Here is a 22,008-nt window from a genome sequence, read left to right as displayed (position 1 = left end):
ATTTCACTGCAATGTCGCGGTGGCTAAAAAAAAACAACCCTAAATAATTCTGAAGTTTTTCATTTTTTTCATCATGCCCTTTACCAATAAGATTAATTTACTTCATATTTTTATAGATCTGATTTTTCTAAAAGCAGCGATACCAAATGAAGGGAATTTTGTTTACTTACCGTAAATTCCTTTTCTTCTAGCTCTAATTGGGAGACCCAGACAATTGGGTGTATAGGCTATGCCTCCGGAGGCCGCACAAAGTACTACACTTAAAAGTGTTAGGCCCCTCCCCTTCTGCCAATACACCCCCCGTGCTCCCACGGGCTGCTCAGTTTTGGTGCAAAAGCAAGAAGGAGGAAAAAATAATTATAAACTGGTTTAAAGTAACTTCAATCCGAAGGAAACTCGGAGAACTGAAACCATTCAACATGAACAACATGTGTACACAAAAAAACAGGGGCGGGTGCTGGGTCTCCCAATTAGAGCTAGAAGAAAAGGAATTTACGGTAAGTAAACAAAATTCCCTTCTTCTTTTTCGCTCTATTGGGAGACCCAGACAATTGGGACGTCCAAAAGCAGTCCCTGGGTGGGTAAAATAATACCTCGTAAGAGAGCCGTAAAACGGCCCTTTCCTACAGGTGGGCAACCGCCGCCTGAAGGACTCGTCCACCTAGGCTGGCATCCGCCGCAGCATAGGTATGCACCTGATAGTGCTTCGTGAAAGTGTGCAGGCTCGACCAAGTAGCCGCCTGATACACCTGTTGAGCCGCAGCCTGGTGCCTCAAAGCCCAGGACGCTCCCACGGCTCTGGTAGAATGGGCCTTCAGCCCCGAGGGAACCGGAAGCCCAGCCGAACGGTAAGCTTCGATAATTGGCTCCTTGATCCACCGAGCCAGGGTTGATTTGGAAGCCTGTGACCCTTTACGCTGGCCAGCGACAAGGACAAAGAGTGCATCCGAGCGGCGCAGGGGCGCCGTACGAGAAATGTAGAGTCTGAGTGCTCTCACCAGATCTAACAAGTGCAAATCCTTTTCACATTGGTGAACTGGATGAGGATAAAAAGAGGGTAAGGAAATATCCTGATTGAGATGAAAGGGGGATACCACCTTAGGGAGAAACTCCGGAACCGGACGTAGAACCACCTTGTCCTGGTGAAAAACCAGAAAAGGGGCTTTGCACAACAACGCTGGTAGCTCAGACACTCTCCGAAGTGAAGTGACTGCTACTAGAAAAACCACTTTCTGCGAAAGGCGTGAGAGAGAAATATCTCTCATTGGCTCGAATGGTGGTTTCTGAAGAACCATCAGCACCCTGTTTAGATCCCAGGGTTCTAACGGCCGCTTGTAAGGTGGAACGATGTGACAAACTCCCTGCAGGAACGTGCGTACCTGTGGAAGTCTAGCTAGGCGCTTCTGGAAAAACACAGAGAGCGCTGAAACTTGTCCCTTAAGGGAACCGAGCGACAAACCCTTTTCCAGTCCAGATTGAAGGAAGGACAGAAAAGTAGGTAATGCAAATGGCCAGGGAGAAAAACCCTGAGCAGAGCACCACGACAGGAAAATTTTCCACGTCCTGTGATAAATCTTGGCGGACGTTGGTTTCCTAGCCTGTCTCATAGTGGCAATGACTTCTTGAGATAACCCTGAAGACGCTAGGATCCAGGACTCAATGGCCACACAGTCAGGTTGAGGGCCGCAGAATTCAGATGGAAAAACGGCCCTTGAGACAGCAAGTCTGGTCGGTCTGGTAGTGCCCACGGTTGGCCGACCGCGAGATGCCACAGATCCGGGTACCACGACCTCCTCGGCCAGTCTGGAGCGACGAGGATGGCGCGGCGGCAGTCGGCCCTGATCTTGCGTAACACTCTGGGCAACAGTGCCAGCGGAGGAAACACATAAGGGAGCTGAAACTGCGACCAATCCTGAACTAAGGCGTCTGCCGCCAGAGCTCTGGGATCTTGAGACCGTGCCATGAACGTTGGTACCTTGTTGTTGTGCCGGGACGCCATGAGGTCGACGTCCGGCACCCCCCAGCGGCAACAGATCTCCTGAAACACGTCCGGGTGAAGGGACCATTCCCCTGCGTCCATGCCCTGGCGACTGAGATAATCTGCTTCCCAGTTTTCCACGCCTGGGATGTGAACTGCGGATATGGTGGAGGCCGTGGCTTCCACCCACATCAAAATCCGCCGGACTTCCTGGAAGGCTTGTCGACTGCGTGTGCCGCCTTGGTGGTTGATGTATGCCACCGCTGTAGAATTGTCCGACTGAATTCGGATCTGCTTGCCTTCCAGCCACTGCTGGAACGCTTTCAGGGCAAGATACACTGCCCGAATTTCCAGAACATTGATCTGAAGCGAGGACTCTTGCCGGGTCCACGTACCCTGAGTCCTGTGGTGGAGAAAAAACCGCTCCCCACCCTGACAGACTTGCGTCCGTCGTGACTACTTCCCAGGATGGGGGTAGGAAGGATTTCCCCTTCGACAATGAAGTGGGAAGAAGCCACCACCGAAGGGAAGCTTTGGTCGCCTGAGAGAGGGAGACGGTCCTGTCGAGGGACGTCGGCTTCCTGTCCCATTTGCGTAGGATGTCCCATTGAAGAGGACGCAGGTGAAACTGCGCGAAAGGGACTGCTTCCATTGCTGCCACCATCTTCCCCAGGAAGTGCATGAGGCGCCTCAAGGGGTGTGACTGGCCTTGAAGGAGAGATTGTACCCCTGTCTGTAGTGACCGCTGCTTGATCAGCGGAAGCTTCACTATCGCTGAGAGGGTATGAAACTCCATGCCAAGGTATGTGAGCGATTGGGCCGGTGTCAGATTTGACTTTGGAAAATTGATGATCCACCCGAAACTCTGGAGAGTCTCCAGGGTAGCGTCGAGGCTGTGTTGGCATGCCTCTAGAGAGGGTGCCTTGATCAACAGATCGTCCAAGTACGGGATCACCGAGTGACCCTGAGAATGGAGGACCGCTACTACAGTAGCCATAACCTTGGTGAAATCCCGTGGGGCTGTTGCCAGGCCGAATGGCAGTGCCACGAACTGCAGGTGTTCGTTTCCTATGGCGAAGCGCAAGAAGCGCTGGTGCTCTGGGGCAATCGGAACGTGGAGATAAGCATCTTTGATATCGATCGATGCAAGGAAATCTCCTTGGGACATTGAGGCGATGACGGAGCGAAGGGATTCCATCCGGAACCGCCTGGTCTTTACGTGTTTGTTGAGAAGTTTCAGGTCTAGGACAGGACGGAAAGACCCGTCCTTCTTTGGGACCACAAACAAGTTGGAGTAAAAACCGTGGCCCTGTTGATGAAGAGGAACAGGGACCACCACTCCTTCTGCCTTCAGAGTGCCCAGTGCCTGCAGAAGAGCCTCGGCTCTCTCGGGAGGCGGAGAAGACCTGAAGAATCGAGTCGGGGGACGAGAGATGAACTCTATCTTGTAACCGTGAGACAGAATGTCTCTCACCCAGCGGTCTTTTATTTGTGGCAGCCAGGCGTCGCAAAAGTGGGAGAGCCTGCCACCGACCGAGGATGCTACTAGAGGAGGTCGAAAGTCATGAGGAAGCCGCTTTGTTAGCGGTGCCTCCAATGTTCTTTTTAGGACGTGACTTAGACCGCCATGCATCAGAGTTCCTTTGTTCTTTCTGAGACCTTTTGGACGAGGAGAATTGGGACCTGCCCGCGCCCCGAAAGGACCGAAACCTCGACTGCCCTCTCCTCTGTTGGGGAATGTTCTGTTTGGGCTGGGGTAAGGATGTATCCTTTCCCTTGGATTGTTTGATGATTTCATCCAGACGCTCGCCAAACAGCCCGTCGCCAGAAATTGGCAAACTGGTTAAGCGCTTTTTGGAAGCAGAATCTGCCTTCCATTCCCGTAGCCACAAGGCCCTGCGGATTACCACCGAATTGGCGGTCGCCACCGCCGTACGGCTCACAGAGTCCAGGACAGCATTAATAGCGTAAGACGCAATTGCCGAGGTCTGGGTGGTAATGGATGCCACTTGTGGCGCGGCCGTGCATGTGGCTGCTTCAATTTGCGCTTGACCTGCTGAGATAGCTTGCAGCGCCCATACGGCTGCGAATGCTGGGGCAAAAGAAGCTCCGATAGCTTCATAGATGGATTTCAACCAGAGCTCCATCTGCCTGTCAGTGGCATCTTTGAGCGAGGCCCCATCTTCCACTGCAAGTATGGATCTAGCCGCCAGTCTGGAGATTGGAGGATCCACTTTGGGACATTGAGTCCAACCTTTAACCACGTCCGGGGGGAAAGGATAACGTGTATCCTTAAGGCGCTTAGAAAAACGCTTATCTGGACAAGCATGGTGATTCTGGATTGCCTCTCTGAAATCAGAGTGGTCTAGAAACATACTCTGTGTCCGCTTGGGAAACCTGAAACGAAAGTTCTCCTGCTGACTCCTCCGCCGGAGGGGCTGAGGGAGAAATATCCAGCAACTGATGGATGGACGCAATAAGATCGTTTACTATGGCGTCCCCGTCTGGAGTATTAAGATTGAGAGCGCTCTCAGGATCAGAATCCTGATCAGCTGTCTCCGCATCATCAACCAAAGATTCCCCCCGCTGAGACCCTAAACAATATGATGTCGAGGGAAATTCTAAGCGAGCCCGCTTAGTCAATCTGGGGCTGGGGTCTAAGTCAGAACCCTCAGACTGGGATGTAGGAGATACCCCGGGAGGACATTGTTGGTCCAACTGAGGGGGGCCCGGGAACAACGATTCAACAGGGTCCCGTTGCTGAGATACCGGCCTGGACTGCAAGGCTTCTAGTATCTTAGCCATAGTCTCAGAGAGTTTAGCAAACTCAGTCCCCGTCACCTGGACAGTGCCAACAGGTGGCTCCCCCTGGGCCCCTCTTAGCCTAGGCTCCGGCTGAAGAAGTGGCACAGGGGTCGAACACTGCACACAATGAGGGTCAGTGGAACCTGCCGGTAGTGGGGTCTTACAAGCGGCGCAGGCAGCATAATAAGCCTGTGTTTTGGCACCCCTGCCTTTTGTGGGCGCCATGCTATAGTTTTCCTTGAGTATATAGCCAGAATGCACTGTGCTCATACAGTGTAAAGTATATATGATACACAAATAATGTACCAATACCCTACAGCACCATGGGGCTAGCACCAACAGGTGCTGCTTACCAGCCGCCTAAAGCGGTTGTGAGGCCACCAGAGACCGTGTCTGGGTCTCCCAGGACTTGTCCCTCTTCTGCAGCGTCGGTGGAGCTGACAGTAATGGCTGCGGCGTCCTGACGAGATGAGGGAGCTGTGGGCGTGGCCGAGAAAGAGCGCGAACTGGTGCTCACACCGTGCACAGTGAGAGGGGTGGAGTATGTAAATCATACTCCAGCCCTCAGAGCTGCTCGCTCCGTGCAGCGTCCCGCCCTTCCCCCTGCCTGTCAGGGCTGAGGGCGGGAGAAAAGTAAACTAGGCCGCAAGGAAGCCGGGGACTCTAGTAATAAACGCGGCCGCCGTAAAAGCGCGGCCAGCGTGAAAGTCCCCGGCGAACTACAAGTCCCAGCCGCGCCGCAGTGTCCCATGGCAGCGGCGGTTAGTGCGGTAGCCCTTACATATAAACACACTCAGCGACGCTGAGTGTGTAATGGCACATATAGACCCGGTCAGCGCCGCGGTCCCCGGTGCACTAGCACACCCAGCAAAGCTGAGGTGATGCCGTGCGCGGTCCCCACAGGGATACAGAGTACCTCCAAGATGCAGGGCCATGTCCCTGAACGATACTCGGCTCCTATCCATCAGGCTCCACAGGAGTTGTGGATGGAGCACGGTCTCAGTGCCTGGAGACCGGTAAGATCCCACTTCACCCAGAGCCCAGAGGGGGATGGGGAAGGAAAGCAGCATGTGGGCTCCAGCCTCCGTACCCGCAATGGATACCTCAACCTTAACAACACCGCCGACAAGAGTGGGGTGAGAAGGGAGCATGCTGGGGGCCCTATATGGGCCCACTTTTCTTCCATCCGACATAGTCAGCAGCTGCTGCTGACTAATCTGTGGAGCTGTGCTGTGCGTGTCTGACCTCCTTCGCACAAAGCAAAAAACTGAGCAGCCCGTGGGAGCACGGGGGGTGTATTGGCAGAAGGGGAGGGGCCTAACACTTTTAAGTGTAGTACTTTGTGCGGCCTCCGGAGGCATAGCCTATACACCCAATTGTCTGGGTCTCCCAATAGAGCGAAAAAGAAAAGTAATTTTTTTTATTCTTTTTTTCTTGTTTTATTTTCAGAGCATTTAACACAACTCTCTCTCTAATGATTGACGAGGACTATAATGGCCCTGGAGAGACTGCTGGACACAGGGTTCCTCTGGCTTCGCTCTTCAGAATCACAGTCAACAAGGTACACAAGTCGTCTGCCGCCTCCTCAGATGTCCTCCTTATACAGGAGTTTTGCGGATTCTGCCAGACCGGAGCCAACTCTGCAGCAGTCATTCCCAAGTCCAGCGATTATCATGCTCCAGGAGATGTGTTTCAGGCCACGGAGAGCTGCTAGGTATAGGATGTGTACAGAATAATTTGCAGGGTGGTAGGAGCTCAGTTCAGACACGACTGCTCAGCTCCAGTTCATTGCCACGCCCTTATCATACCCTACACTTTGAGCGAAATTGTTGTGGCTAATGAGCATTTAAGCATGGCAATACATTAGAGCTGCTTCAGACGTCCGTGCAAATCTTCAGAGCACGGACCACAATGCACAGACTGGCTGCTGGTCTCCTGACCTGAGTGCAACAGCTTCATAGATGTCTAAGAGAGGGAGATACAGAGAACCACGTGAAGCAACCCACACTGGGAAAATTGGGTGAACATCTCTAGACCCACCTGTTTCATTTGACCTTCAGACACACCGCCACGGTAATAGATAATACGTGTGGGCTTGAATCGAGTTGACTTGTAGAACTGGATGAGAAGCTCACGCACCATGTTGCTAAGGTCTTGAATGACTTCCTGACTATACAAAAGCTCTTGGGATGTCTCCTGTCGGGAAGTCTGAACACGAACGGTAGCACAATAACGGCTAGGATGACCATCCATGCTACCCACCACAGCAGCAATAGAGGGTTTCTTGCCATCACCAGCTGGAGGATGAGTCACATCAGCACCCAGGAATATAACTGGCTGCTGGAACACAGACGGCCTGCCAAAAAAAAAATGTAAAAGATGAAAATAAAAAACTGACAAAAAACCCCAAAATGGGCTGATTAAAAAGTTTGGGCACCTTGCATGGTTCATATCTAGTAAGCACCCCCTTTACCAAGTATCACAGCTTGTAAATGCTTTTTGTAGCCATCCAAGAGTCTTACAATTCTTGTTTGAGGGATTTTCATCCATTCTTGCTTGGATAAGTCTTCCAGTTCTGTGAGATTCCTGGGTCATCTTGCATGCACTGCTCTTTGGAGGTCTAGCTACAGATTTTTAATGATGTTCAGATCAGGGGACTGTGTAGGCCATTGTAAAACCTTCAGCTTGCACCTTTTTAGGTAATCTATTGTGGATTCTAACGTGTTTAGACTCATTATCCGTTTGTAGAAGCCATCCTCTTTTCAACTTCAGCTGTTTTACAGATGGTGTTACATTTGCATCAAGATTTTGTTGAAATTTCATTGAATCCATTCTTCCCTCTACCTGTGAAATTTTCCATGTGCCATTGGCTACAACACAACACCAAAGCATGGTTGATTCCCCCTCATGTTCTTTTCCTCAAATGCCGTGACCTTTTTTCTCCACACATACCTCTGGATCATTGTGACCAAAGAGTTCTACTTTAACCTCATCGGTCCACAGGACTGGTTTCCAAAATGGATCAGTCTTGTTTAGATGTTCTTTTGCAGATTTCTGATGCTGAATTTTATGGTGAGGATGCAGGAGGCTGTCTTCTGATGACTCTTTCATGAAGGCCGTATTTGTGCAGGTGTCTCTGAACAGTAGAACAATGTACCACAACTCCTGAGTCTGCTAACTCTTCCTGAAGGTCTTTTGCAATCAGAAGGGTGTTTTGATTTGCCTCTCTAGCAATCCTATGAGCAGTTATCACAGAAACTTTGCTTGGTTTTATCTTAACCTCCACTGTTCCTGTTAACTGCAATTTCTTAATTACATTTTAAACTGAGGAAAGAGCAACTTGAAAACACTTTACTATCTTCTTACAGTGTGCTCCTGCTTTGTGAGTCTCCACCATTTTCAGAGTGCAAGGCAGCTGGCTAGAAGAACCCATGGCTGTTTTATTTGCACAAGGTTAGAGGAGGCTGGATTTTTATAAAGCTGTGAAATTTGCATCACCTGGCCTTTCCCAAGATGGTAGTGAACAAGCTATAACTTTAATAGCCTAAATAAAGTCTGAAATCTTGGTCAAAGTTATCCGAGCACACAAATCTCCAAGGGTGTCCAAACTTTTGCATCGTCCCATTTTCCTTTTTGTAATTTTTAAAATGTAACAAGTTTAAAAAAATTATTTTTTTTCCGTAATACACAGAAGTGTCATCTTTAACTATATGCCTTTTAAAGATCATTTCATCTTCAACTTGCTGTTAATAAAATGTTCACATAATTAAACAATTACATTTTCAAAACAACAGTTCACATAATTAAAGAAAACAATTACTGTTCACAATAACAGTAATTTTAACCAGGGATGCCCAAACTATTGCATGCCACTGGATGTATAAATTGTAAATATATATCAAAATTACAAAGTACAATTTCTACCATAAGAAATGAAGGCTAGTTTCACACTTGCGTTGGACGGGATCTGTAGCATTGCGTTGTGTGACGCATGCAACGGATGCGTTGCATATAGTGGCACAACGGATGCTACGGATCGTACAAAATAACGCAATCCGTTGTAGTTTTTTTTCCTTGACTTTACACATCTGAGCATGCGCAGTTGTGTAAAGACAGCTGCGTTAACGGAATCCGTCAAATGACGCATTCAAACGGAATCCGCCACCATAGGCGTCCATTATAAAAACAACGGACGCCTAACGGACTCCTGCAGGTTGCGTTTTTTTGACACTCCGCCAAGCGCAGAAAAACGTTACATGCTGCGTTCCATCCGCCCGGCGCAGCGTCAAAATAACGACGCTGAGACGTCCAGCAGATGCAACGCAGACACTTGCGTTACAGTGCGTCGTCCATACAAGTCTATGGAGAATAGCGCAGTGCGTTAACGGACTGCGTTATTCTCCATAGTGACGGAATGCGCTGAACGCAAGTGTGAAAGTAGCCTAAGATTAATCTAAGATCAAATGAGTTACAAAAAAATAAGTCAAGTTTAAAATGCCAAAAGTTTTTAAATTCATGACATTTAGAGGAAATCTCATGACGAGGTTATACCTCGTACTAATAGCATATATGTACGAGGCAGATTAAATCCATACATTGTATTTAGAAATTGGTTTTGCAGTTTGAGAAATCCAGCGTTGAAATCATATTCAAATGAGCTGTAAATTCTTAGGGCAGAGACAATGCACTCCCGCATCTGCTGAGGGGGTCACTTTTGTTTCAGTCATCTGCCTGTCCTGACCTGTCAATCAAGCAGAGGAGGCAGGCGCAGAATAGTCAGGAAGGGAAGGAAAGATGCAAGTGCAAGGTTCCACCCCAAAGCACTTGCAGTTCATTTACATATGATTTCAACGCTGGGCTTCTCAAACAGCAAAACTGATGTCTACAATCAAGTTATGGATTTAATAAACATGAAAGCTCCTGTACATACAATAAAGTAATCTGAAGTATAAAATACTCATGAAAGGTTCCCTTTGAATGAATTATAGATTCTCTGCAGAATTGGATTACCTTTGATGTGGGACAAGAACGTTGTTTATTCCTCCAAGTTTAGCATTGATTTTCAGGCATAAATTGGACAGCGTCTGCGGAGAAGTCTTCACAACATTTTTAACCTGCACACACTGAGTCGCCATGCCAAGGAGTGTATCCCCTACTCTCTTCACTTCAGCTGACATGAGAGAAAATGACACAAACTAATGCTTAATATACAAAGTCTTTACAAGTTGGGCCATGTTCCAGCAATGGAAAGGAAGAAGGGAATTTTGTTACTTACCGTAAATTCCTTTTCTTCTAGCTCTTATTGGGAGACCCAGACGATTGGGGTATAGCTACTGCCCTCTGGAGGCCACACAAAGCACTACACTAAAAGTGCAAGGCCCCTCCCTCTCTGGCTATACCCCCCCGTGGTATCACGGGTACTCCAGTTTTAGTGCCAAAGCAAGAAGGAGGAAGCCAACAACTGGTTTAAACAAATTAACTCCGAGTAACATCGGAGAACTGAAAAACCGTTCAACATGAACAACATGTGTACCCGCAAACAGCAAAAAACAATCCCGAAGGACAACAGGGCGGGTGCTGGGTCTCCCAATAAGAGCTAGAAGAAAAGGAATTTACGGTAAGTAACAAAATTCCCTTCTTCTTCAGCGCTCTATTGGGAGACCCAGACGATTGGGACGTCCAAAAGCTGTCCCTGGGTGGGTAAAGAAATACCTCATGTTAGAGCTGCAAAACAGCCCCCCCCTACGGGGATGTCACTGCCGCCTGCAGGACTCTTCTACCTAAGCTGGCATCCGCCGAAGCATAGGTATGCACCTGATAATGCTTGGTGAACGTGTGCAGACTCGACCAGGTAGCCGCCTGACACACCTGTTGAGCCGAAGCCTGGTGCCGTAATGCCCAGGACGCACCTACGGCTCTGGTTGAGTGGGCTTTTAGCCCTGAAGGAACCGGAAGCCCAGCAGAACGGTAGGCCTCTATAATTGGTTCTTTGATCCATCGAGCCAAGGTGGCTTTAGAAGCCTGCAACCCCTTGCGCGGACCGGCGACAAGGACAAAAAGTGCATCGGAACGGCGCATGGGCGCCGTGCGGGAAATGTAGATCCTGAGTGCTCTCACCAGATCTAGCAAACGCAAGTCCCTTTCATACCGGTGAACCGGATGAGGATAAAAGGAAGGCAATGATATATCCTGATTAAGATGAAACGAGGATACGACCTTAGGGAGAAACTCCGGAATGGGGCGCAGCACAACCTTGTCCTGGTGGAACACCAAGAAGGGAGCCTTGGATGACAGAGCAGCCAGCTCAGACACTCGCCGAAGCGATGTGATCGCAACAAGAAACGCCACTTTCTGTGACAGGCGAGAAAAAGAAACTTCTTTGAGAGGCTCGAAGGGCGGCTTCTGGAGAGCCACTAGTACCCTGTTCAGATCCCATGGATCCAACGGCCGCTTGTACGGGGGCACAATATGACAGACCCCCTGCAGGAACGTGCGCACCTTAGGAAGACGTGCTAGACGCTTCTGAAAAAACACGGATAGTGCCGAGACTTGCCCTTTAAGGGAGCCGAGCGACAAGCCCTTTTCCAACCCTGATTGCAGGAAGATAGAAAAATGGGCAATGCAAATGGCCAGGGAGACACTCCCTGAGCAGAGCACCAGGTTAAGAAAATCTTCCACGTTCTGTGGTAGATCTTAGCAGAAGTTGACTTCCTAGCTTGTCTCATTGTGGCTACCACTCCCTGGGATAATCCTGTTGACGATAGGATCCAGGACTCAATGGCCACACAGTCAGGTTCAGGGCCGCAGAATTCTGATGGAAAAACGGCCCTTGAGACAGCAGGTCTGGACGGTCTGGAAGCGACCACGGTCAGCCGACCGTGAGATGCCACAGATCCGGATACCACGATCTCCTCGGCCAGTCTGGGGCGACGAGTATGATGCGGCTGCAATCGGATCTGATCTTGCGTAGTACTCTGGGCAAGAGTGCCAGAGGCGGGAATACATATGGGAGGCGGAAGTGCGACCAATCTTGCACCAAGGCGTCTGCCGCCAGCGCTCTTTGATCTCGCGACCGCGCCATGAATGCCGGGACCTTGTTGTTGTGCCGAGACGCCATTAGGTCGACGTCCGGCACTCCCCATCGGCGACAGATTTCCTGAAACACGTCCGGGTGAAGGGACCATTCCCCTGCGTCCATGCCCTGGCGACTGAGGAAGTCTGCTTCCCAGTTTTCTACGCCCGGGATGTGAACCGCGGATATGGTGGATGCTGTGTCCTCCACCCAATTCAGAATGCGCCGGACTTTCTGAAAGGCTTGCCGGCTGCGCGTCCCTCCTTGGTGGTTGATGTATGCCACCGCTGTGGAGTTGTCCGATTGGATTCGGATCTGCTTTCCTTCCAGCCACTGTTGGAAGGCCAGTAGGGCAAGATACACTGCCCTGATTTCCAGAACATTGATCTGAAGGGTGGACTCCTGCTGAGTCCACGTCCCCTGAGCCCTGTGGTGTAGAAACACTGCTCCCCACCCCGACAGACTCGCATCTGTCGTGACTACTGCCCAGGATGGGGGCAGGAAGGATCTTCCCTGAGACAATGAGGTGGGAAGAGAATGTCCCATTGAAGTGGACGCAGATGAAACTGCGCAAAGGGAACTGCTTCCATGGCTGCCACCATCTTCCCTAGGAAGTGCATGAGGCGCCGTAAGGGGTGCGACTGGCCCTGAAGGAGCGATTGCACCCCTGTCTGTAGGGACCGCTGCTTGTTTAGCGGAAGCTTCACTCTCGCTGCTCGAGTATGAAACTCCATGCCAAGATACGTTAGTGACTGTGTCGGTGACAGATTTGACTTTGGAAAGTTGATGATCCATCCAAAAGTCTGGAGAGTCTCCAGCGTAGCCTGTAGACTGAGTTGGCATGCCTCTTGAGAGGGTGCCTTGACAAGTAGATCGTCTAGGTAAGGGATCACCGAGTGTCCCTGAGAGTGCAAGACTGCTACCACCGCCGCCATGACCTTGGTGAAGACCCGTGGGGCTGTCGCCAGACCAAATGGCAGAGCTACGAACTGAAAATGGTCGTCTCCTATCACAAAACGTAGAAAACGTTGATGTTCTGTAGCAATTGGCACGTGGAGATAAGCATCCTTGATGTCTATTGAGGCAAGGAAGTCTCCTTGAGACATTGAGGCAATGACAGAACGGAGGGTTTCCATCCGGAACCGTCTGGCGTGTACATGTTTGTTGAGCAGTTTTAGGTCCAGAACAGGACGGAATGAGCCGTCCTTTTTTGGCACCACAAAGAGATTGGAGTAAAACCCTCTCCCTTGTTCCTGAAACGGTACAGGAACCACTACTCCCTCCGCTCTTAGGGAGTCCACCGCCTGCCGCAGGACATCTACACGGTCTGGGTGTGGGGAGGTTCTGAAGAACCGAGCTGGAGGACGAGAACTGAACTCGATTCTGTACCCGCGCGACAAAATGTCCGTCACCCACCGGTCTTTGACCTGTGACATCCAAGTGTCGTAAAAGCGGGAGAGCCTGCCCCCGACCGGAGATGCGGAGGGAGGGGACTGGAAGTCATGAGGTAGCCGCTTTGGAAGCGGTTCCTCCATTTGCTTTCTTGGGGCGTGAATGAGCCCTCCAGGAATCTGAGTTTCTTTGCGTCCTCTGAGTCCCTTTGGACGAGGAGAATTGTGTTTTGCCCGAACCTCGAAAGGACTGAAACTTCTGCTGCCACTTTCTCTGCTGAGGTTTGCTTGATCTGGGCTGGGGTAAAGAGGAGTCTTTACCCTTGGACTGTTTAATGATGTCAGCCAATGGCTCGCCAAACAGTCTTTCTCTAGACAAAGGCAAGCTGGTTAAACATTTTTTGGAACCAGCATCTGCTTTCCAGTCCTTTAACCACAGTGCCCTGCGCAAAACTACCGAATTGGCAGACGCCATTGAGGTGCGGCTGGTAGATTCTAGGACCGCATTGATAGCGTAAGACGCAAACGCGGACATCTGCGAGGTAAGGGACGCCACTTGCGGCACCGCTGGATGTAAGATAGCATCCACTTTCGCTAAACCAGCTGAAATAGCTTGTAGCGCCCATACGGCTGCGAATGCTGGAGCAAACGACGCGCCGATAGCTTCATAGACAGATTTTAACCAAAGGTCCATCTGTCTGTCATTGGCATCTTTAAGTGAAGCGCCATCTTCCACTGCAACTATGGATCTAGCTGCAAGTTTGGAAATCGGGGGATCCACCTTTGGACACTGGGTCCAGCGCTTGACCACCTCAGGGGGGAAAGGATAACGTGTATCCTTAGAACGTTTAGAGAAACGCTTTTCTGGATGAGCATCGTGTTTCTGGATTGATTCTCTGAAGTCAGAGTGATCCAACAGAGCACTTAATTTACGCTTGGGATAGAGGAAACGAAATTTCTCCTGCTCTGCCGCTGCCTCTTCTGCTGAAGGGGTTGGGGGAGAAATATCTAACAGCCTATTGATGGCTGAGATAAGATCGTTTACCATGGCGTCCCCATCCGGGGTATCCAGATTGAGAGGGGTTCCAGGATTAGACTCCTGATCACTCTCTTCAGACACATCACAGGGAGACTGATTGCGCTGAGACCCTGAGCAGTGTGATGACGTTGAGGGTCTTTCCCAGCGAGCCCGCTTGGGGTGGCTGGGGCAATCATCTGAGTCATCATACTCATCCTGAGAGGCCGGGGACCCCCTTGCAGTCTGGATTAAATCCAACTGCGGAGGGTTAGAGGACATAGACCTCGCCGTGTCCATAGACTGAGCCCCAGGCATGGATTGCAAAGTTTCCAGGATTTTTGCCATAGTCACCGACATATTAACCGCAAAAACTGCAAAGTCTGACCCTGACACCGGGGCAGGACTTACAGGCGTCTCAGCCTGGGTCACTATCTCTCCTGACTCCGGCTGGCGAAGCAGCACCGGATCTGAGCATTGCACACAATGGGGGTCTTTGGAACCTGCTGGTAGAGCAGTCCCACAAGCAGCACACACAGTGCACACAGCCCTAGCCTTGGCAGCTTTGCGTCTTGTGGATGACATGCTGCTGCTTCCTCAGAGCGATCTGGGGTATTCAGCCAGGAAGCGACCTCACAGTGCAAGAAATCAATAAATCTCTATGTCCAGTGACACAATACACTAACATACACTGAGGCACTAGAGGGGCCAGCTGAAAAGCCGCTTACCGCCCGCTAAAGAGCGGGTGTGTGGTCTTCCAAAGCCCCTCAGTCTAGGTCTCCCAGAGCCTTGCGTCCTTCTTCCAGCCAGCCATGCATGTAATGGCTGCCGGCGTCCTGAGGGAAGAAGGGGGGCGGGCCCTGGGCGTTCCTGGCCAAGAGCGGGAAGCCTGCTCCCTCTGTGCCTAGTGTGAGGGCTGGAGCATGTAAATCAGGCTCCAGCCCTCCTCGCTGCCGTGAAACAGCGTCTCTCCCCTACCCTGATTGACAGGGTGGGGGGCGGGAACGATCGGAGCTGCCGGCGTCCTAGGCCCAAAAGCCGGGGACTAGAGTTATAAACGCCGCCGCCGTAAAAGCGCGGTCGGCGTATCCCCGGCGCACCACAAGTCACAGCAGCGCCGCCCGGTCCAGTGAGGGTCGGCGCTGCGTTCCCAGAACACAAAGTCCCCCAGATGACTGTAGGAACACCAGCTCAGTGTACGGTCCCCGGCGCACTACAACACCCAGCCAGCCCGGAGTGTGTCTGTGCCTGCCGGGGACACAGAGTACCTGTATGATGCAGGGCCTGTCCCTAATCGTACTCCTGCTCCGTATCCATCAGGTTCTGATGGGTCTGTGGATGGAGCCCGGCGACAGAGCTTTGAGGCCGGCAGGATCCCACTTCCACAGAACCCCCAAGGGGATGTGGAAGGAAAAACAGCATGTCAGGCTCCAGCCCTGTACCAGCAATAGGTACCTCAACCTTACAACACCATCCAGGGGTGAGAAGGGAGCATGCTGGGGACACTATATGTGTCCTCTTTTCTTCCATCCGAAATAGTCAGCAGCTACTGCTGACTAAAATCTGTGGAGCTATGCATGGAATGTCTGACCTCCTTCGCACACAAAGCTAAAACTGGAGTACCCGTGATACCACGGGGGGGTATAGCCAGAGAGGGAGGGGCCTTGCACTTTTAGTGTAGTGCTTTGTGTGGCCTCCAGAGGGCAGTAGCTATACCCCAATCGTCTGGGTCTCCCAATAGAGCGCTGAAGAAATATCCATAAAGTTGTATGCATCAACTGGTAAATTTATCTTCACTCAAGTCCAAGGCCTTTTAAAGCCTGGAAGTCTACAGCAAAATTATTAAGAGGAAAGTAAAAATAGAGAGGCAGGACTGGCATCTATCTTTTAAGCTGGGTAATGCATAATCCCTCCCCCCTTCCCAGGACAATTTGTGACATATTTGCCTGATTAGCAAAGTAATCCTCAAACATAACGACATTTTTAAGACAAAATGTTTCTTACCGTACACTGGTGTCTTCCCTGGAAGGATAACCACAATAAGCTGGAGACCAACATAGGTAAGTTTTAAATGTTTGAACATTGGCTCCACACTGTCCGCGCCCTGCGCATATTTACAGAAGCATGGCTGGCCTTGGATTGGCATCCCAGCATCTTTTGAGATCTTTCTTAGCTGATCTGTAAAGCTCCTGTTCAGAAACAGAACAAAGATTTCATATTACTTCACTTGACAAAAATATTTAATTAGACCAGCTCATTAAAGTGTAGGATGAGTCTTGCCAAAACAGCAAATCTCCACAAGACAAAGTGAAGATCCAGCTTTTCACCTTGCCACTTAAGTGCAAATCTAGAATTCAGTGATACATTTTGTAAAGGTCGGAGCTGCTTCAGTGCAAGTTATTAGGAACTCTTATGGAAACAGTGCTTTAAAGGGTGGCCCAGTAAGAAAATGTGTGAAATATCATCAAAATCATATCAGCGTCGATCCAACAGCTCACTGATCAACTATAAGCTCTGACGGGGAGAATAGGAGCTAATCGGCAGCACCTGGCAGTGGCCGCTACACACTAAATGGAGCTGCGCAGTGAATCCTCCAGAGAGGTGATCAACAACCCCTTTATACACAACTTCCATTAGGAGCCACTGGAGGAAGCTTACTGCAAACAGTTATTTTTTAGTGCAATGCAGTAATAGTACATAGTAAGTTCCAGAGTTTTGTATATTCTTAGATACAAAAACGGGCAGCCTGAATGTGATCTCCAACCACAATAAGGATATAGTAGGAAATCAGTTGAAGATTTGTGGCCGTATTTGGATACAATTAATTTGCAAGTGCTGTGGTTAGCAGATGAATCTTTAGAAAGTGTACTTATTATTTTAACAGGGTTTTATATACGATATCCCTTTATACTTGCTGTTGATCCATGGCCATCCTAAACGTGTTCTGAAGCGCTCATCTCCAGCATGAGTATGTGCAGAGCAGTGTGTGGTCTCAGTAGAAAGTCTATGGCTCGGTACATGGCTCCTTCATAAGCATGATGCACAGAGCTGAGTGCTTCTACCTGGTAAATGGCAAGCAGTTCTTTTAGTGACCTCTAAGCAGTCTCCGAAACCTGACCAAGTGTAAGGGGTATAAAGTACCATTGTACAAGCTTATAACTAGCTAGTTTAAATGTACCCATCATTTCAATGTGTTTTTTTTTTTTATAGGCTTGTACTTTGTTTTATAATCATTACTAGGTTTTCAATTGTCAAATTATTTTTGTACTCAGGTTAAAGGAATTGTGTGGTCTAAAGCAATAAGTTTGTAGTCACTATATGACTGCAGACTTGTGGAAGCTCATCACACGCACTGTGTCAGTGTCAGGAATGGTGGTCACTTGATGCAAGTACCGTATTTTTCGCTTTATAAGACGCACCGGATTATAAGACGCACCCCAAATTTAGACATAAAAAAAGAAAAATGGGGTCCGTCTTATACTCCGGTGTTCTCTTACCGGAGGTGGGCAGCAGTGGTGGTGAAGCGGGGTCACAGGAGTCACGGCGGGTCAGTGGCAGCGGGGTGCGTGGTTGCAGGTGCCGTGGCGTCCGAGGTTACAGGCGCGGTGGCGTCCGTGGTGGCAGGAGCTGTGGGGTCCGTGGTGGCGGCAGCAGCGGCGGCGGGTGCAGTGAGTGTCCGCGGTCCCGGTTCAGTGGTGGCAGCGGTGGCGACTGCGGTGTTTTCCCAGTGTGTCCGCGGTCCCGTTTCAAGTAATGGCGCCCGGAGCAAAGCATGCGCAGATGGAGCTCTCATCCAAGGGCTCCATCTGCGCACGCGCTGACTCCCGGAGCAGCGCGTGCGCAGATGGAGCTCTCATCCAAGAGCTCCACCGACGCCATTATTTGAAAGTGGGACCGCGGACAACTGGTAACTTGCTGCACAGCCGCCCGCCCCGCACGCACAGAGTGGGAGCCAGCAGGCTGCCCGCCCACCCTACGTGCAAGCGACCGGGTACCTGTGCTTGCGTGCGGTGGCAGCCGGGTACCCGTGGCTGTGTGCGGGCGGCAGCCGGGTGCCGTGTGCGGGCGGCACCTGGGTGCCTGTGTGAGGGCAGCAGCCGGGTGCCTGTGTGAGGACAGCAGCCGGGTGCCTGTGTGAGGGCAGAAGCCGGGTGCCTGTGTGAGGGCAGAAGCCGGGTGCCTGTGTGAGGGCAGAAGCCGGGTGCCTGTGTGAGGGCAGCAGCCGGGTGCCTGTGTGAGGGCAGCAGCCGGGTGCCTGTGTGAGGGCAGCAGCCGGGTGCCTGTGTGAGGGCAGCAGCCGGGTGCCTGTGTGAGGGCAGCAGCCGGGTGCCTGTGTGAGGGCAGCAGCCGGGTGCCTGTGTGAGGGCAGCAGCCGGGTGCCTGTGTGAGGGCAGCAGCCGGGTGCCTGTGTGAGGGCAGCAGCCGGCTGCCGCCCGCACGGGCACCCGACTGCCGCGCGCACACAGCCATGGGTACCTGGCTGCCACTGCACGCAATAACAGGTACCCGGCCGCCTGATCGCCTCAAACAGGACCCCCCCAGGTACCGCTATATAAGATGCACCCCCCATTTTCTTCCCAAATATTTGGGAGGAAAAGTGCGTCTTATAAAGCGAAAAATGCGGTATATAATATGCATACTCCCAGACAGAATCCAACCAGAATATTTTCCGGCCTCCTGCAATATACTTGCACTGAGTGTGTCAGAAACAGGACTATCTCTTTAAAGTACCACTGCAGCATTCGTTTTAATTATTTTTTTTTTTTAATTTCCCCATCCATTAACTATCAATAACTTTTGTTCAGTGTATGCATTAAAATACTTACTGGTCACTGCCTTCTGAAGTTTCGAGTAATGCTCTAATCCCTCTCCTGCATTAAGTGACTGCAGCTCTGCCTTACCATTAATACCTTTCTCAATACAAGTCCATGAGAGCTTATTTCTTGTCACATTGAAAAAAAAGTCGCTTCCTATCTACACAGAAGATGCTGTGTGAGCAGGGTGGTCAAAACTGCTGTCACACGATCCAGGAGAGGATTGAAGCGGCACTGGAATTAGCAGGGGACAGCGATGGGCGAGGATGTAAATATACTCATCACACATTACTGATTGCTGGGGGAGGGAAAACAAAACAAAAATGCAAGACTGCTGCTTTTGCTAAGGGTTTTTCTTCAAAACGTAGTAGAAAAGTCTTGTTTTCCTTTGCCATTCTATGAGTCTTTAGTGTATTCAGTGGTCATATTAAGGTGGCCATCTGGTGTTGCTTTAAGCGCTACACTTCTCCGGCAGCAAACTCGCACGTTAAATACTGGGTCTACAGTCGCAGCCCACAGTGGAAACTGACACAAAGTTAATTGCTTCAGTTTGTATAGCGATAAATCAACGTTATTCTAAAAACACCGTTTCACAGATTCCCAGTCCTATCACAAAAAGACTTGCTTCCATCTTCATTTCAGTGATGGTCTTGTAGCTCAAGACTCAAGAAAAAGTGTTAAGAGGACAAGGCAGCTGATATACCGTATTTTTCGGACCATAAGACACACCTTTTTTCCTCCAAATGTTGGGGGAAAGTGGGGGGTGCGTCTTATGGTCTGAATGTGGCTGCGGGGAATGAGGGTGCTGCGGTGGAGCGGGTCATCGGGGGCACGAGCAGGCTGTAGCAGCCTGCCGTGACCACGTGGGCCCGCTCATTACATATGCACACCCATCCTCCCGCCCATCTCTCAGCGGTGAAGCCGGCGCTGACAAGTGGGCGGGATGATTTGCGGGGGGTGCGCGCATAATTAACAGCCGGCCCACATGATCACCCCTGGCAACTACAGCCTGGAGTGATCATGTGTGGCTGTAATCACTGCTCCCCGTGCATCATTATCAGCGCAGGGTGCAGTGAATCAGTACACTCACCCGTCACAGTGTGTGGAGCCGTCCCCCTGCAGAATCGCGATGTCTTGCTGTTTCCTGTCTGTGCCGGTCAGCTGATCTGTGTACAGAGCGGTGAGCACAGCGATGACGTCATCACTGTGCGCGCCGCTAATGTCCACACAGATCAGCTGACCGGCACAGACAGGAAGACATCGCGATGCTGCAGACAACGGTGACGGCTCCACTCAGCGGCGCTGCAGCTGAGACAGAGAGGAAGATGATCAGTGCTGCAGGGAGTGAGGAAAGAAGGTGAGTATAAACGTTTATTTTTTTTCTGTGCCATAGGATACAAGCCATATACCAGGATGGGTGTATTTTATGAGCAGGATGGGGTTTATGAGCAGGATGGGGGTATATGAGCAGGATGGGGGGGTATATAGCAGGGTGGATGGGGGTATATGAGCAGGATCATATACAAGGCAGGAGGATCGTTACCAGAAAGGGGTACCTTAGTAGACAATTTGGGGACATTACCCCCATAACAGTGTCAGCAGCAGATCCTCGCCCCATAACAGTGTGTCATGACCACATTTTTTAGTTAAAATTTTATTTTCCTCCTCTAAAACCAGGGTGCGTCTTATGGTCCGAAAAATATGGTAGTTCAATCAGCATTATAGAGTGGTAAGAACAAACTGGATAACAGAAGACGACTTGATTTCAAGCATAAGCTCCCTTTTAAAGCAGTTAATGCCCAGGAAACAAGTCTTTTCATTCCATCAAAAGAGTTGTAAAATTGCCCCTATTAACCATTTATCCAATTATTGGTTCAAAGAAGGTTTATTGCTGTGGAAGAAGCTTCAAGGTAGACAAAAAAGACCAAGTGACTGAACCATCTTCTAAAAAGAGGAGTCTGCTATGTTCAATGGGGTAATAGATCGATAAAATGATCCTGCACACCGCTTTTTTTTTAATGGAAATTTACTAAATAAATGTTGGATTTTATTTACAACTTGAGGGCTGCGCTGGACTTCTTCTCTTATTCAGCTATGGATTGGTTCAACACCAGTGCAGAGCTTGCTAAGAAATGGTAGCAGGCAGGTGAGGAAAAGGCTTTCTGAGGTTTGTCAGGGGTCAAGAAGCACAGGAAAGAAACCACTTCTCTCTAAGAAAATCATCAAGTACAGAATGACATTCAGCAACAAGTACAGGGATTGGACTGCAAAAGGTTGGGATAAAACTTTCAAGAGATTCTATAAACCTCATTCATTATGCTGGTACACAGGGGTCACACAGTGTGCAGCTCATTCAGAAGCAAATACTTCAAAAAGGGGTGTTTTAACTGGAAACCCTATTCATATAGTCTATAAAAACTAGTTACCTTTTAAGAATAGTAGAAAATATATTTTGTACAAAAAAACTTAATGTAAAATAGATTACCCATAAGCTTAATCAAGCATATACCGATTCTAGAACTGCCCATAGAATACCCATAAGCTTAATCAAGTATTCACAGATTCTAGAACTGCCCATAGAATACCCAAAAGCTTAATCAAGTATATACAGATTCTAGAACTGCCCCTAGAATACCCATAAGCTTAATCAAGTATATACAGATTCTAGAACTGCCCCTAGAATACCCATAAGCTTAATCAAGTATTCAGAGATTCTAGAACTGTTAGCCCAATATGACAAACTAAACATGCCAAGTTAAAACTCACTTTAGCAAGTCCTCTCTGCATTGTTTCTGAGGCGCAAAACAAGCAACGGCCCAAACTTTGATTTCAATGCCAGCATAGAACTGCTTCCCTCTCATGTCCCACACACCCTGGTTCGGAGTAGCCACAGTTTTGTTCTAGAGAAAAAAAAATTCAGGTCATTAGGTCTA

At 49.8% G+C, this 22,008-nt stretch overlaps 1 protein-coding gene across 1 annotated transcript in view; it reads right to left on the bottom strand.

Moving 5' to 3' along the window:
- AGO4 (argonaute RISC component 4) overlaps positions 1 to 22,008 on the bottom strand; it is a 109,431-nt gene that overhangs the window by 22,125 nt on the left and 65,298 nt on the right. Inside the window, exons 11-14 of the mRNA XM_075336028.1 lie at positions 21,842 to 21,975; positions 16,266 to 16,450; positions 9,794 to 9,953; positions 6,824 to 7,139 (exon numbers count right to left, since the gene is read on the bottom strand). Of these exons, the coding sequence (XP_075192143.1) occupies positions 6,824 to 7,139; positions 9,794 to 9,953; positions 16,266 to 16,450; positions 21,842 to 21,975 (795 nt within the window). The remainder of the gene's footprint in view (positions 1 to 6,823; positions 7,140 to 9,793; positions 9,954 to 16,265; positions 16,451 to 21,841; positions 21,976 to 22,008) is intronic.

Source organism: Anomaloglossus baeobatrachus, chromosome 2 (genome assembly GCF_048569485.1).
Source record: "Anomaloglossus baeobatrachus isolate aAnoBae1 chromosome 2, aAnoBae1.hap1, whole genome shotgun sequence".
Taxonomy (NCBI): Eukaryota; Metazoa; Chordata; class Amphibia; order Anura; family Aromobatidae; genus Anomaloglossus; species Anomaloglossus baeobatrachus.
Note: the sequence above shows the minus strand (reverse complement) of the source record. Positions and strands in the feature narration are given on the sequence as shown.